This window comes from Rhineura floridana, chromosome 5 (assembly GCF_030035675.1).
Source record: "Rhineura floridana isolate rRhiFlo1 chromosome 5, rRhiFlo1.hap2, whole genome shotgun sequence".
In the NCBI taxonomy this organism is placed as follows: Eukaryota; Metazoa; Chordata; class Lepidosauria; order Squamata; family Rhineuridae; genus Rhineura; species Rhineura floridana.
The window spans coordinates 3,969,812-3,987,463 of NC_084484.1; the positions used below are offsets into that span (position 1 = coordinate 3,969,812).

The window sequence follows — 17,652 nt, forward strand, 5'->3', positions numbered from 1 at the left end:
ACAAATAGAAAAGAAATATGGAAGAATAATATTATATATGATTACGGCAGCAAGATTATTATATGCACAAAAGTGGAAAATGGAGTCAACACCAACAACGGAAGAATGGCTATTGAAATTAATGGACTTAGTAGAGATGGATAAATTGACATGTCTACTTAGAGAAAAATCGACAGACACATTTCTTAAGGAATGGAAGCCTCTCTTAGACTTTTTGTTGAAAGATCAAAATAAAATGATGATATTGGGATTTGACGATTAACTAAGATAGCCTATGGAGAAAAGTGATCCTGTATGTATATATTAAGGGACAGGTTTGATGTATATTATATACTTATAGCTGATCTGCAACAAATCGGAAGTCAACTATTTTATTTTTATTTTTTTTGTTGTATTGTTATGTTTTTTGACTTTGTTTTGTTTGTCTTTTGAAAAATTTGAATAAAAATTATTTTAAAAAAAAGTTCTCTACTTCTTCTTTGGACCTCAGCCTTTGCACTGGCATAGATTTTTTTCTTAGCAGCACAGTTAATGTCTTTCTGCCATATCTGGAAGGCTTTCCTTTTCTTGTCGATTATATGTTCAATCTCACTATCATTCTCATCAAACCAATCCTGATGTTCCTTGGTTTGGTATCCAATAGTTTGTTCACATGCTGCAATAATGGATGTCTTCAGTTTAATCCAGTGTTCCTCAACCTTTTCAGGGAGTTCTGTCAGTAGATGTTTCTTGAGAGTTGTTTGAAAGCAGGGTCACTTAATAGGATCTTGAAGGGCATGGATGTTCATTTTACGCCTTGGTTTTCTTCCTTGGAGCCTACGTTCAGGAACAATATTAATGGCCATAGTGGATCGAATTAATTGGTGATCTGTCCAGCAGTCATCAGCACTCGTCATGGCCCTAGTGAGGAGTACATCACGACGATCTCTGGCACGGACAATTATGTAATCCAGGAGATGCCAGTGTTTTGACCGAGGGTGCTTCCATTATGTTTTAAATTTATTTTTCTGGCGAAAGTGTGTGTTTGTAATAACAAAATTATGCTCTGCACATTTAGTCAGAAGTAGAATGCCATTCAGGTTGCTATTGCCAACTCCTTCTTTCCCAATGGTTTCTGGCCATAAATCGAAATCACGCCCAACCCTTGCATTGAGATCACCCAGGAGGATAATTTTATTATTAGATGCTGATGAAGACATCAAGGAAAATTTTTATAACCAGCTGGACACCAACTTATACCTAAGGATAATTTTATCCTCCTTAGGTATCTCTGATAAGATGGTGTCCAGCTGGTTATAAAAATTTTCCTTGATGTCTTCATCAGCATCTAATGGTGCATAAGCACTTAGAATAGTTGCCTGCTGGTTTTTGGCAAGTTTTAACCGGAGAGTTGAGAGCCGTTCATTAATGTCAATAGGAACTTCTTACAAGAGCTTCACAAGATTATTTTTAATAGCAAAGCCTACTCTATGTATTCGTCATTCTTGTTTTGGCAGTCCTTTCGAGAAGAAGGTATAACCTCCTTTTTCTTCCTTCAGTTGTCCTCCTGCTCTTTTAGTTTTTGGGATGCTACTGTGTCAATATTAAAATGTCTCAACTCCCTCGCAATGATGGCAGTCCTGCATTCAGGACGTTCACTGTCTGTATTGTCCAGCAATGTTCATATATTCCATGTTCCAAAGTTCAATTGTCTTTTGCCACCACTAAGTGGTGACCCCACTGGACACAGTAATCCAGTCAGGGAGAGAGATGAGGCAGACTATGTTTAGGGCACTTTTTCTAGCCCCCTCCCCATACGGGGTGAGCAGAGTGGATCCTGAATAGGACTGCTTAGTCATGGATATAGCTGCCGAACTACTCAACTGCCTCAGTCCTTGAGCCAGGACAACTGAGTCTGTATCCACCGCCCATGTGCTGGTCCATGGCTAGGGGCTTCTGGATTTCACAGTCCTGCCCCCGTCGCCATTCGCCGATCACCATGGGACTTTTGGTTTGGTTTGGTTGGAAGATGCCTGTGTGTGAATTTGTTTTATGTGTGGAGATGGGCGCACAATGATCAATGCACAATCTTGACAGAAAAAGGCTTTGATCCAATGGCATGGATACCACAACGATTGGAAGTCTTTTATCTGCTGCAGCCTTCATCCACCTTCACAGCCGTTGTAACGTACATTCTTACCCTCCACCTGTTCTGCTGTTGAGGATTTTCTTGGATCATTCTTTGTCTGGTTCCTCTCCCTTGACCTTACCGCCATGGATGATCCTGCTGGGAGTACGCGACTCCTGATGGCATCACTCACAGGGTTCATTGGGAACACACAAGCCCACTCACCACTACAAGGTGATAATCCAGCGAGGGGATGTCATATATATAGTATAAAAATATTGATAAACATTTATATCAATGATGTATTTCCAAAAGTTATTAAAAGCATGCCATTCCAAAATAAATTTTGCCTTCTTTCCCTTAACCTTACAATCTCTCTTAGCTCCATTGCCAAGCTCTGTCAAGCCATTCTCTACATTTGTGTAATTTTAGATTTACTCAGACTTTCTCTTTGTTTTTGCTTTTTGCTAATTCTGAGTTTTGCTATTATATTAAATTGTGAAAGTTCAAATAGGTTCTAATGGCATAATTTGCAGTTTTGTTGATATATTTCTTAACCTTGATCAACAGTGGACCCCTCCATACATCCTTTTTATTACACATTCATGATGATTTGTGCTTATTATGCTCTTCCCTGTAGGGAAGTCCTACAAGGTGCTGCGATCAAGCAGCACCATGCAGGATGGAATATGCTGCTTATCAGTTGGTAAACAGAGGATTCAATCCTGTGCAGCTGCTCGTTTGCAAGGGGCTTCCTTGCTTGGCTGTAAGGTCATTGTGAGGTTAATCATTTGTTACATGGAGGCATCCTCCATATTACTACAAAGACTGTAGCTACACAGTACATGTCTCACTGGCATCACCCTTTGTGTTCAGAAATAGGACATAGAAAGATTTGGAAGTGGACAAAATGTCATGGAGTGAACTCAAGGAAAGAAAGTGCATACATTGGTCCTCTTGTATATATTGGTTCAATCTTATGCATGTTTACTCAGACATATATCCCACTTAAAGCTTACTCTCAGTCAGATAAGTGTGCACAAGATTCCCTCCATAGATCACACTTTGCCACAAGCAGATAGCAGGCAGGCACACCATGTACTTGAGTGTCTGTGTTAATTCAAGATCAAACTCCAAGCCTCTTAAAAGATTGATGCATTTTTAGGTTATTCTCTCTCTCATCACCAGGATTTAACAAATTTTTCTTTGCATTTTTATTTCTTTGTATTTTTCTTTTCTTTGTAACCAAGAGTCCAATCGGAACATTTGCAGCCTGTAAAAGCATTGCTCCAAATTAGAATTGTTTGATTTGGATGCAACTTTTAATTAAGTCAGATTTCTTTCTGTTTCAGTTTTCCTTTTGTTAAAAAGGAAATACTAAAATGACAGGAACCCAGCCAAAATGGGAGGTATGTGCGAAAGTTGCAGATGTGGCTTCTTGTGGTGCCAGGAATAAGTAGATACCAAACACGTTTTTGGTTTGAAACAGGCCACAACTTCAGTTTGTTTACAGCAAGTAAGGGGGGTTGGCATGCCAGAATGCTTGCCCGAGCCAGCCTGTTTGGAAATACCCCTGGGAGTTGGCCAGTATTAGACCCCGCCGTGGCACAGGCCATGCATCTGGGATCCCGCTTGTTAGTGAAAACAACATACAGAAATGCAGTCGATCACCTCCTTGACTCTGACCTCTCACCCCAAGTTCCCATTAAAGCCATCAGATAACCACAGAAACTTAGAGCATATATATGGAACCGACCCACTGCTCACATGGCGAGGCCCCACCAAACACCTCTCCCTTCCCTGGCTCTTACCCAGAGTAGGGATGGAAGAATCTGTCAGTTTTAGGTCTCGCAGTTTCTCATTTTTTCTAATCTGATATTCAATTCTTCACATTTCTGTAGCGATTTTGAGGGTTTTTTAAATCCTCATGAAAATTCTCCAGCATTTTAGAGTGCATTTCTCCACATTTTTATTTGCAGTTTTGACTAACAGACATTTTTACAAGAATTTCTCCTAATATAATGCATTTTGTATGCTTTCACTAATATATTCATTTTTATACATATTTTCCTGTAATATATGCATTTTTTGCAAACATTGGTTGGTTGCAGAACTGCATTTCAAAATTTGGGTAAGTGTGAATTTTGAAGGATGCCTGCATTTCGGATCTCACACTGTTTTGGAAAGTGAGAATTTGATAAATTTAGTTTTAAATGCAAACTGAATCAAAGTTCTTCCCCATCCCTAACCCAGAGAGGGGAATCTAAAGTAATAACAACAAAGCGAATCTCCACTTCCTCCCCCCCCAAGGAAGAACCCCCTTACATGTTGCTCCACTGCCCACAGAGGCACCTCCTTTTATCCCCAGCCCCATGCATCAGCCAGAGCTCTCCCAAGAAAGCACCAGAGCTGGCTCAGGAAATCAAGGTAAGTGACACCTCTTTTCCTGTACACTTGAGCAGCCAGAAAAGCCCCGCTGCTCTTAAAGTGCTACTAGTCCTCAGCAGGGCAGATGTTCCAGGACCAAGGGGGAGAATACAAGAAAAGTGTGCCACCCAGGCCTCTGCTAGTCACCGTCAGAGGTGTTGCTGTTGTCACTACCAGAAAAGAGTTCACACTTTCTTTTTGTCCTTGACCCAAATGCTGGGCCAGAGCTTTCCCAACGAGGGCAATGTATAACGGGTTCTCAAACTTTCTACCCCCAGGACCTATTTGAAATGGCTGAGGTCTACCAGTCACAAAATGGTGGTATAGGGGCACAGACAGTCACAATAACAAGGCAGATGGAAGCAGAGTTTGGCACAATCACCTGGTAATTACTGACATCACTTTCTACTGATATGTAATCCATCTTTGGAAATTGCTAAATTCTTTAGTTAAGCATTTTCTCTGGGGCAAGAAGTTCTACAGCTCAGCCTTCCTCAGGCTCAGTACAGACATTTGCTATGGAGGTTTTGCAACTCTATAAATGTCTACTGAGAAGTAAGTCCTACTAAGTTCAATGGCACACTCCCAGGCAAATGTGTATAGAACTGTAATCTAAATGTGAGCTGGAGATAGACATGTATGTACAGAGCTGAAAATGGCTTTCTTTCCCATGGATTTCTTTTGTACCATTGCTTCCTTTGGTGAAACAGGTTGTTCAGATCTCTGGAGCACATATGCTGGAAAGCTTCTGCTGCTTTTGTTCTTACAGTGGTATCAACTCATCTAGTGACTGACTTGACCTTGTGGCTTCACCATGATAGTTTCTGCAGCAGTCAGAAGATATCTGCAGCTGTAGGCGAGGAATGATGGTCAGTCAGTGGTTTCTGCAGCAGACTGATTTGAGCTTTATGCTTAGGCTCAAGTTCCATAAATTCAATGGGATATGCAGCATCTCTGACTATTCATTCACTGAATGTTTGTCCAATGTAACCAGTGATGGTTGCTGACCAAAAGATAGTAAGAGCAGGATGGTTACCTCTCTGTAAATAAGAGGAGTAGGAAATGTGAATTTTTTACCATCAGGTTTATGTTGTACAATAGGCAGGTAATAGATCCAAACTAGTTTAAGGTGTCGTAAATGCTACAGTTGCACATCTGCAATTGCTACATGCGCTTCAATATTGCATGTTAAAACAGAAGCACGCTTTTCCATCTTGACTGATGTGCATCAATCAGAGTCAAAGGGGCCAAACCCAAAGGAGAAAAAATCAGCTTCAACCAATAATGAAGCCTAAGAATCCAAGCACGAGCTTTAGTAGAGATTAGCCCAGCTTCTAAACGAAGCAGCACATTAGGCACACAGCTTGGAACGCCCAGCACGGCTCTCAGAAACTTAGTCTGTGCTACTTCAAAAGGGGCAAAGTTATCATATGCACAAAACTGGGAGACATATAACATCTTTGAAATAGCCTGGAGGGCTGAAGGCACGTATTGGCCCCCTTTGTGTAAAAGAACCGGATCAAGGCCTTTATACTTCTCTGAGCATTCCCAGTAGCATTTTTTGATTGTGCTCTCCAGGAGCCTGATGCATGGAAAGTTACACCCAGATAGATATAAGATGCAACCTGTTTGATGGATCCATCTTTGTCACTAGAGGCCCAGGTGACCTCTGTGGCTAGGAGTGCCTTTTACCAGCTTTGGCTGATAAGACAGCTGTGGCCGTTCCTGGACCGGGATAGCCTGACCACTGTTGTCCATGCACTGGTAACCTCTAGGCTGGATTACTATAATGCGCTCTATGTGGGGCTGCCCTTGAGGTTGGTCTGGAAGCTGCAGCTGGTGCAAAATGCAGCTGCGAGAGTGACTGCTCACTGGGGCAGGGTATCGCCAACATGTCACCCCGCTGCTGAAAGAATTACACTGGCTGCCCATTTGCTACTGGGCCAAGTTCAAGGTTCTCGTTTTGGTGTACAAAGCCCTATACAGCTTGGGACCAGGATACCTGAAAGACCGTCTTACCCCTTATATGCACAGTTGATCACTGTGCTCTGCAGGTGAGGGCCTCCTGCAGATACCATCTTATCAGGAGGTTCATTCTGTACAATATAGGAAACGAACCTTTAGTGTGGCGGCACCTACCCTGTGGAATTCCGTCCCCTTAAATATTAGGCAGGTGCCATCTCTGCTGTCTTTTCGGCGCCTTTTGAAGACTTTCCTCTTCCAACAAGCCTTTTAAGTTGAGACCTATCCCAGTCTGTGTATGTGTTAGAATTGCTTTTAATATGTCTTTTAATAACTTTAACCCTTTTTTAAAAGATGTTTTTAAAGTTTTTTAAATGTTTTTAACGTTGCTTTGTTCTAATTGTATTTTAAGGTCTTTTTATGATGTTTTAAAGTGTTTTTAATGTTTCTGTTTGCTGCCCTGGGCTCCTGCTGGAAGGAAGGGCGGGATATAAATAAAATAATAAGTAAATAAATAATAAATTATTGATCTGCCATTTATGCTTTGTCCTTTTCCTGGAGAAGACTAATACTTTGGACTTGTCATAATTAATAAGGCCTTCCTTAATGCAGTGGGAGTCCAGGGCTTTTAAAAGGTGTCTCAGACCTATGCTTGTCCAGGCGAGAAGTACTGCATCATCAGCATACAAGAGGATTTGCAGAGCTCTGTTAGCCAATCTTGGTGGATGCGAGTTAACTAACTAGGGAGTCAATATAAAAATTAAATAAAGTTGGGGCAAGTATGCACCCTTGTTTAACACCATTAAAAGTTGGAATGGGATCAGATTGGCCAGCACAATTGCAACTAATCCTCATGCAGGTGTTTTTGTATAGTTTACAAATAAGAATTAACAAGCGTCTGTCAATGTTGGTAGCCTCACATTTTCCCCACAGTCTATCCCTCCCAGCCTGGGAGAAGAGGAAGTATACATTTGGATGTAAAGGAAAAACATAAAAAGTCAGAATTAAAGGCAATGAACTGCAAAAAGTACATTCTGTGATAATTAAATCAGAGCTTAATTGTATGCAAAATATGAACAGTGACTGCAACAGCAGCAATTGGGAAAAACAATTTATTTTTAAGTGTCAAATTTAACATAGAAAAGAGAAAAAAGCACAATACATATTGTCAGCTCACATTGAAAATACAACAGCATCAGTACTTCCATCTAAAATTAAATGTATGAGTCTATATTAGACCTCCAGATGTTCAAATAGGTATCCACATGAAATTGACATTTAGCTCTAGTTCACTACTAGAGGACCCTTTCAAGCACTAGGTTTAGATGATCCACCCTAATTTACTCTTATTGACTTTTCTAGGTTCCCTGCTATTCCTATGGACAGAAGCTTTCCAAACTGGCCATCCTGAGGATAGCATGTAACTATATCCTCTCCTTGGCTAGACTAGCTGACCTGGATTACAGCGCTGACCACAGTAACATGAGCTTCTCGGAATGTGTGGAGCAGTGCACTAGGACCTTGCAAGCTGAAGGGAGGTCTAAAAAAAGGAAGGTATGTTTCAGATAAGAGGAGAAAACAACAACAGCCAGATATAAATCAGTGGGTAACTCTTTAGTTTTATGAACATTTGTAGATTCTTTTTGCTGTTAGTTGTCCATGTTTAGGTCTTTCTCCAGTCCGACCTTTTGTATCCTTTCACCTTTTTATTTTCATTGAAATGTAAGTTGCTTTTCATGTTTTACTTGTATTCCTACATATAAAGGAATGCATGGATAATCTTGATGGAGTTATGCTATTGTAATCTCTGAAAACAGCTATTCTAGGCCACCATTGACAAACCATAAAAACACAATTACTATGTTTTCTGTGTTTAATCTTTTTAATCTTTTGTTGCATAAAGCAACAAGATGTCATTGCATGTTAGTGGTGGAATGGCAATTTTTAACACCATCCCTTTCCTCCTTATTGAGACTTGTAGACATGGCTATCTCCAAAGTTTGGCAAGCCTGGGTTTTTGCCACAGCCCCAAGCCACCCCTCTCATAGTAGTGCCATTATTCCCACTTACATGACACCTGAGAAGGGTGGAGGCAGTGAGAAGAATTTTTGGTTTGTGAATTCTGCCCCTTGTGGGTGAAGGGGGCCCATTGTGGATGTGCCTTCCTACCCCCTCAATGGCCAGTTTGAATAAGTTCTGTCCTTGGAATAGCAGGGAGCTTAGGGCAATTAGAGTAAATTAGGCTAGAACAGATAGTGAAAACTCAGCACTTGAAAGAGAAACTAAAGTTTTATGGTGACTGAAGCTGGCACTACTTATAGGGTTCTAATAAATGAAAGAATGCTTTTAAAATAAACAGGGTGCCTTGGTATCCCCACTGAGAAACATACCATCTTCACACCCATGAACAGAGAGCATGCTCCTATGCTGGAGGGTGTGAGAAAGACTTCCAGACCAAGGGGACTCCAAGGATCATCAAATTGTTATTCTCCTGTTTTCCCCAGACGGCTTCCATTTTTCCCCTCAGAAAATCCATTGTATCCCCCCCTCAGAAAAGCTGCACCGGCCTGTCTAATGCAGACAGCCAAAGCAGAACTGAGACTTGTTAGAACTGCCTCTCTACCTCGCTGCTTCACTTCCAGTATGGACATATCGGCCCCTTAATTAGTAGATTGCCAGCCTTCAGTTAGCATTTCCCCACTTCCTACAAGAATGCTCAGAACTGGCTGATTCCTCTTCATCCACCTCCAGCTCTCACCACCCTTCAGCCTATCATCCTAGACCTGCAATTTCTTCCTGTGCTTGCCTTTTGTGCACCTGCCATGTGAGTGTATGAGGCTACAAACACACAGGGAGAGTTGTCCGGACATTCAGCACAATTCTATAATAGGAAAACAGGACCCTGGGAAGTATGTGGCAATCAGGTGGAGACTTTTTTAAAAAAATGTTTATATTGATATCCTGCCTTTTATCCCAGGAACTTAAGGACACATACATGGTTTCTCTCTCTGCCCCATTTTTAACCTCACAACAACCCTGTGAGATAGATAAGGCTGACAGGAGTAAATGGCCCAGAGTTACCTGGTAAACTTCATTGGTGAATGGGGATTTGAACCTGGATCTCTCCAGTCCTAGTCTGACACTCTAACTACTACACTACATCGTCATGTGAACAGGCCCTTGGAGATCCTTGTAAGTACAAATACCAGTACTAAGAAGAAATAATCACACTAATCATGCACTTTATTCCTTAGATTACTTAAACCTGTAACCAATTAGCTGAAATCATCATCAAGCTGTGCTAAAGAGGAAACCAAGTATTCTGCCAGTTTTCCTCCCGGAAAGTGACAAGAGAGATTGATGCTTATGCTTGGGGTTTTACAACAAAAAGATCTGTAAACTTCAGTTCAACTTCCTGTCTGCATTTGGGACCCAGATTTCAAGCAGGGTAATAAATCAGCTGGATTTTAAAGGACGAATGGATAGCTAAGTTAAGGAATACTTTTAGTCTACTAATAACTACCTGTTCTATACAGTGTTCTTTCTGTTTATCCCAACAATTCAGGAATCTAGTTTAACTATAAATACAGCAATACTCTCCCCTTCCTCTCTGTCAAGGGCTTACTGGTAGGCAAGTGGTATCGCTAGATCAGGGGGTTATGGAGGGAATTTAAAGAGGGAAGATTAGTTATGTCTGTTTACAGCAAAATCAAGCAAGGTGACTACTGGCTGATTGGCTTATCCCTGTGACATCACAAGACTATCTCCCTAGCCCTGGAGCAGTTTTGTAGCTTTGAAAAATTGGCTGTTGAAAGAAAGAAAGTAAGAAAGAAAGAAAGAAAGAAAGAAAGAAAGAAAGAAAGAAAGAAAGAAAGAAAGAAAGAAAGAAAGAAAGAAAGAAAGAAAGAAAGAAAGAAAGAAATGTACATTTTAATTGAATAAACATACATATGGCATCTTAAAAATGAAAAGGTACTCAGCATGCCTGAGTCAAGGCCAATGGCAGAATCAGCACTGGACTTGCTGGTAGGTGCAACTCTCTTTTCCATAGCAAAGTCAGGTAGAAAATGGGTTCATCCCATAAAACATGGGTGAGGATTGGATCTGGCTGGCAGGCCATATCCTTATCTTTCCAAAGAGGCAAGTTTCACAGGTGAGTGGGGCTGCCCACCTGTCAGTCACCTGACATCACAGTGACATCAGGTGACCAGCTTTCATCTATGCAGTTTGAAATTAAACTGTGTAGGCACAAGCATACTGTGCACAGTGTTCTGAAAACCCAACTATCAGCTGATCACTGGAGCTTGCGTAGGGCAGCGTGCAGCACTTTGAAGCCCTGACAATTAACTGATGTTTGGAAACTCAAAGCACCATGCATGGTTCTGTGCAAGCCCAAAAGATCAGCTGATTGTTGGGGCCTCGGAGTCCAACACATAGCTATTATGTAGGCACAGAAATCAGCTTTGTTGGGCTTTACAGCGCTATGTGCATCAGTATGCAATTGCTGAAACTTAACTGATTATTGGGCAGAGCTTGGAAAAGTTACTTTTTTGAACTACAACTCCCACCAGCCCAATCCAGTGGCCATGCTGGCTGGGCCTGATGGGAGTTGTAGTTCAAAAAAGTCACTTTTCCAAGCTCTGTTATTGGGGGCTTAGAAATAGTCATGCACCGAGCTTTGACCAGGACTTTGCTGGTGTCACTAATTAGCTGATCAGCAGTGCCCACAAATCCCTTTTTGCCTAGACATCCCTTTTCCTGCAGCAGGTGAGCACTGCTTAGCCAAAACAGCCTGGTGGGCCTAATCAGACCTATGACCAGAGGCTCCCCAACACTCCCATAGAAGAAAAATTATATAGCAAGTACTTTTAAGATCTCTTTGTACCATTAGCTAAGATGCGTTTCTGAAAAGTAAAGGATGGGAAGGAAGGGATGTATGACTTCTTTGGGGGAAGGGCTGTAAATTCAGTGGCCAAGCACATGGTTTCCTTGCAGAAGGCCCCAGGTTCACTACCCAGCATCTCCTGGTAGGACTGGGAAAAACTCCCATCAGAGACCGCAGAGAGCCACCCTCAATCAGTGTCAACAATAGTGGGCTATATAAACCGATGGTCTGTCTTGGTATAAGGCAGCTTCTCACATTCTTAATGTATACATTTAAAAGCAGTTTTCTTAAAAGCAGCTTCGTATCTGATATAATCTCTGTCCATATTAGATGTAAAGCTTTGTAAGTTAAAGATACTATATTTGTCCATTTTAGATTTGATTGCACAACAGCTTATCTGTACTGGAAGGGAGGCTTAGTCCTAGAGTCTGATTATTTGAACAAACACTTGGTCTCTTCCATCTTGAAACTGACATGCTTTCTGTGTGGTGAGTGTGTTTTAACCTGCTGTGTTTTCAGTAAGTAATCCTAGGAAATTACTTGGCTGCGGGGTTTTCTTCTGTACTCTGGAAAGATTCAGTGAACCAAGATAATCAGTCCCCCCACCAAGCTCACATGCCCACAGTAGGCTGCACCACTGCCTGCTCCCTCTTCCTCCCTCCTGTCTTTTCCAGACTTATTCTGTTTTTCCATTGCAGTGCAAGGTTTTCACACTCCCCAGAAGTAGCTGGTTAGAGCTTGTTCTGACAGGCAGAGGCTCCAGATGTTGCATTTAACGGCTTGTATATGCCTTTTTTGTTTGAACCCCTTTCTGATGTTCCTGATACTGTCCACTCCCCCCCCCAGTTTGGCGATAAGAACAGGAAATCATGGATGAATGTTATGCTCCTCCACTTCTCCTCATGCTAATATTCTAAGTTCTGTGATAGCGTGTATGGACGTTTGAGTGCTGGAGGTACTCAGGAATTATTTTTTTAAAGGAGTTAATGAGCCACTAAAAAGAAACAACCACGTTATTTTAAGTTTCTTTTAAAAAAATGGTTCCCAGTCTTTGTGGGCTACCATTTAGCCACCTTTGACAAGCTTGCCCCACCAATCCATAATAGAAACATTTTGAATGTAAGAGCCCTGCTAGATCAGACCAAAGGCCCTCAAGTCCAACATCTTGTTCTCACAGTTGCCAACCAGATGCCCATGGGAAGTCCACAGGCCAGGCCTGAGGGCAAGAGCAGTCTGCCCCCCTGTGATTCCCAGCAGCTCTAACCATAGCCAAGACACCATTTGTTTCTGAATTAAATTAGAGCACAAGAAAAGGTTTACTTTTGAGTATGTAAGAATAAGAATTGCCTGCTTTTAGGAAAATATACTAGTGAGCCTTCTAATAGGACCAGAGGCAAACTTAGGTCGATTACACATGCAGAGATATGACAGCACAAGGGAATTCTGCTGGTTCTGTATATTGGGGTAATTGAAAATCCCAGTCGTAGCTCATGCTACTGAATTACTCCCTCTTGGGAAAGGCTGATGGGTAAAAGGCAAAGTAAATTGTGCAGAGATGCAACAGACAGTCTCCTCCATGGTGGCTTTTGGGGGTTATGGGAATCTTTTCATTATTTCATTTACTTTATTTCTCATGGCACACGTAATCACATCTCTTGCAGCAGTTGCTGCAGGAATTAAAGCCCAGAAGGTGCAGATCACTGGTAAAGTAGACTAAATAAACTGTAACTCTTAGAGAGCTAGCGTGGCATAGAGGTTAGAGTGTTGGACTACGACCTGGGAGACCAGGGTTTGAATCCCCACACAGCCATGAAGCTCAATGGGTGACTTTGGGCCAATCACTGCCTCTCAGCCTCAGCGGGAGGCAATGGTAAACCCCCTCTGAATGCCGCTTACCATGAAAACCCTATTCATAGGGTCGCCATAAGTTGGGATCGACTTGAAGGCAGTCCACTTCCATTTTTTACGAAGCTCCCTTGTACCGAGTCAGACCCTTGGTCCATATAGCTCCGTATCATCTACACTGTATGGCTGCTAGGGATGGAGGAGAAATTCAATTCAGTTCACATTTAAAGCTGAATTTATCAAATCCACTCTTTCCAAAACAACATAAGAACCGAAACGCAGCCATCCTTCAAAATTCACACTTACCTGAATTTTGCAATGCGGTTCTCCAGCTAAGCAATGTTTGCAAAAATACATATATTAGGGGAAAGTGTACATACAAATGAATATATTAGTGAAAATAACAGACACAAATGCATTATTTTAGGAGAAATTGCTTGCAAAACATTTTTTAAAAAATGCAGATTGCTGCAAAATGTGAAGAACAAACTGAAGAAAGGATAGAGATGTAAAATTGAAGCCATGGAAAAAATGGTTTTTTCCCTGTTTTTTTTCCAGAAAAAAATGGAAATTTTTGGAAAAAAGGAAAAAATGCAATATAAGCACTTCTTACAGATTGAAAGTCACTTTGTTACTTCAGAAACATCAAATGTAATTATGTACAAGTTGGTTTGGCATAAAATTATCACATTTGGTATATTAAAAGTACATTTTATTCATACAATTATTATAAAATGAATTTACTTTTTAAATTTTTTACTTTTTTTGTAACAAATGTATCTACAAGGTCCTGAACTGTAAGGAACTTCTTTCGTTTTGCCATTTTATGAGGAGCAGGCACAAAACAATTTAAAAACAACAGATGAAACCATCAACATTAATAACAAAGACAATTAATAACAATGTCTTCGCTAGTCCTCCACAGTGTGAAGCAGACATAAAGCATCCATTCCCATAAAAAGAACGGAGAAAAAGGGGGGGGACCAAGATTCAATGAAACAGTTTATTCATCATGCTAAAATAAAAAAGTCCATAATCCATTTTTTCTTCATTTTTTTTTCAATTTTTCCAATTTTTCAGAAAAAAAAACCCAAAAAAGGCTTTGGAAAAACCTGTTTTTTCCCAGGCCTTCACAGCTCTAAGACAGGAGAAATGAGAAACAAAGAGAACTGAAATGGACAGATCCTTTCATGACTTGTGGCAGCAGCTCTCCATGTTTTCTGAAGACACTAGGAATTGAACCTGGGGCCTTCTTCATGAAAAGTCTGTGCTCCACCACCAAGCTTTGGCCCCTGCCCATCTGTTTGCCAATGACATAGTGCTCTTGAGCATCCAGAGCATTTCAAAAAGGCTCCTGGAATTATTTACCTCACAATTACCTTCTTGGGATCTTTAGGGCGGCTTACAGTTCAAAACAATAATAAAACCAGTAAAACAACTGGTCACCGGCAGTAATAACAAATGCTAAAACAACCAGCCAGATCAACAAACCTGGGCAGTCAAAGTTGGGAAGCATTTCTATAAAATGCACACCTAAACACACAGCCCCAAAACACACAATGAGGTGGTAAGGTGGGTTTTCTGGGGTAAAGTTCTGCAATCTGGGCACTACTGGCAAGAAGGTGCAATCCTGTGTCCTGTTTTGCGCATCTCAGAACAATTTAGGGCTTTGAAGGTAAGAAACAGCACTTTGAATTGAGCTTGGAAACAAAGTGAGAGCCAATGCAACTGAGGTAATATCACTGTCATCTGTATTCAAACAACTAGACCCCTATCAGCAGTCAGCTGCTGCATTAATTGTCTGAACTTGCAGCTGCTTCCTTTCGATGGATATATGTAGCTCTTAAAACTCTGACCACAAAGCTGACCGGGCTCCTTGTAGCATTGTGGAAAAGGACATTCTGCCCCTAGGCTGGCTAGAATATTCCTGGAGGCCGTACTGCTTTGATTACCAACTCTACCCGAGTTTGGTTAGGTACGCAGAGAGATAGTTGCATAGTTTCATGCAGGGACAGGCACATTCCCATAGGGTGTATATACATTAGGATTCTGCAGGAAACACCGCTGCTTCCCTCAGCAAATACGTAAAGTGTGAATATAATAAATGCATGTCCATACACCTTTAAACAACCATGTACAGAGGTCTGGGAATCTTAATTAGTCCAGAGTTTACAGATGTGTATATAATGCTTTATGTGTTTGCTGCAGGAAAACTGATGTAACACGGGTTTCCTTAATGTGCAGAACTGTTCAGATATTTATTTGCTCTAGAGTAACAGCCAGATTCCTTTCCTGTGGTACTTGTAATAGTTAATTATTCCCTGATTCTCACATATTTCCCCTGTATCAGGGGCCAAGGTCCCTTCCTATGTGATCTTATGAAGCATATCTAATTCTGCCCTCACTCCTAGCTTCAGATCCTTAATTGGCACCACAAAGATTTGCCATATAGCAACTCCATGCATGTGTACGTACACACACACAGAACACAGAACACAAAAGCTACTAGTACAGTTTCACCTGGACGCTGTATGGTTTGTGTCACTTGTTTTGGAAAAAAAAGAAGCATACTCAGAATTGCCTTGGGTTTACTTCTTTTTGAACCTGAGCAATGCAGAATGTGACCCTCAGAACATATCTCATGTACATCACAATTAGAGAGAAACTAGATTTTTCTTGGCTTGCTTTCCCCTCCTCCACACCACCTAGCCACTCTGAGTCCAGTATTTGAAAGATAATATTGCTTGCTTCATTAGTTTCCTGAACGTAACAGTGACTAGCAGTTGGGGGAGATTGACCTACAGCTGGTTAACTTGTGTGTGTGTGTGTGTATGCATGCAGTACACACACACAAGTGCACCCTTTTGGTTTTGATTAGTTGTTCTGCTAGTGAGTAACATTGTGAGAAGATGGAAGCTGAGCTGGAGCAGGGAGGGTTTCCTCCCCCCTCCCTCCCTCCCCCTCTCCCCTTCCCCCTGCCTCTCTTGCTCTCCTGGCAGTCGCAGACTCCAGATGTTCAGAGTGCTAGTTGGGAAGTCCTGCTGGCGCCACTCAGGGCAGAGGGCAGGGGAAAGGCACGCGAGCTGGAACCCAAAACACTCCGTCACTGCAGGATTTGGCACATCCCCAGCTTTCTGCTGGCACATTCCCCAGCACTCTCCTAGCCATCTGTTCCAAAAAAACACTTTCAGAACCTCATCATCACTCAGGATACAACATTGAGAGCAGCTGTTAGGGAGGCAGCGCGGGGGGGGGGGACCCTGCAAAAGGTCTTTGTGAGAGAGGAAGCTAGCATATAAATAACAGCAGAACAGTTGCCACTCAATAAGAGCTTGCTGCTAGAATTTTTCTGTTTTTTAATTACCAACAAATATATGTCCATGTATATATATTTGTAGAGAATTAAAAATAAAAGGATTATAATGTAAGATGCTGTCCAATATTGGTGTAGCATTTATTGGTGTAGTTTTGCTCCTCTTTGAGGCCAGAATGAAGTTTTTTATTCTTTGTGCTCAATTTTCTTTCAGGCATGCATTCCTTGACACTTTTTTTTAAAGGATGCAAGCATTTACTTTTATACTGCAAAACAAGGATATAACGTGACATGAGATAAACATTTTATGGCAGTGAAATTACCTGTGCAGAGATGCATATTCTAAATTCTGTTATGGTTGGCTGAACTTGTGATTTTATCGGTTTCACAAAGCCCAGAATTAAAAACAAAAACCCTTCTTGCATTGGAACAGTAGTCATACAGCCTGAATCCTGTGCATATTTACTCAGACGTAAGGCCTACTGAGTTTAATAGGGTGTATTCCCAAGTAATGTGTGCAAGACTGCAGCCAAGTATTACGGAGAGCTTAGGAAATTTCAGAATGTAAACTTCAAGGTCTATGAGTATTTTTTCTTAATTTAAAGTAAAAAAAACGTTCTGTTACCTTGTCTGTACTCTAACGAATTGCAGCTTGCTTATTTTGCAGATTGGTCCGGCGGATTGAGAGCCATTTATTTATTTTATTATATTTATATCTCGCCCTTCCTCCCAGTAGGAGCCCAGGGCTATGTATAGTGAAAATAGCCAGATGATCTTCTTGCTTATGTACATGGCAGTTACAAGAGCCACACAACGCTTGTGTAAAACCAATTATATATAAGTAGCACTCATTGAAATATTTAACATTTTTTTAAATTGGGGTATAACTATGATATAGATACTATGGGATAATCACTATGTGCATAACCATAGCTACACATGGGCAGCAAAAATGTTAAATGATTTAATGGGGTGCTATGTATGTATATAAATTCCTGAGAGGAAAGTTTGAAAGAGTTGAGTATGGAAAAATAATGATTAAGAGGCGATATGATAGCCATCTTTGAATATTTGAAGGGCTGACACAAAGATGATGGAGGTGAGCAAGAAGAG

The 17,652-nt window shown here is 41.1% G+C and overlaps 1 protein-coding gene across 9 annotated transcripts in view; it reads left to right on the forward strand.

Moving 5' to 3' along the window:
- The window catches only part of ATOH8 (atonal bHLH transcription factor 8), a 111,806-nt gene that overhangs the window by 48,975 nt on the left and 45,179 nt on the right, over positions 1-17,652 (forward strand). For 4 of the 9 annotated variants that reach the window (XR_009763074.1, XM_061629854.1, XM_061629855.1 and 1 more), the window contains exon 2: positions 7,859-8,050. The exons of 2 other annotated variants lie outside the window; for them this stretch is intronic. Coding sequence is in view for 5 of the 7 variants with exons in the window: in XM_061629854.1 (XP_061485838.1) it covers positions 7,859-8,050 (192 nt within the window). In the remaining 2 variants the exon portion in view is untranslated. Of the gene's footprint in view, positions 1-4,812; positions 4,920-7,858; positions 8,051-9,750; positions 9,969-11,756; positions 11,859-17,652 lie in introns of those variants that run through there. 3 more of the 9 variants (XR_009763075.1, XM_061629858.1, XM_061629856.1) reach the window with 3 other exon arrangements.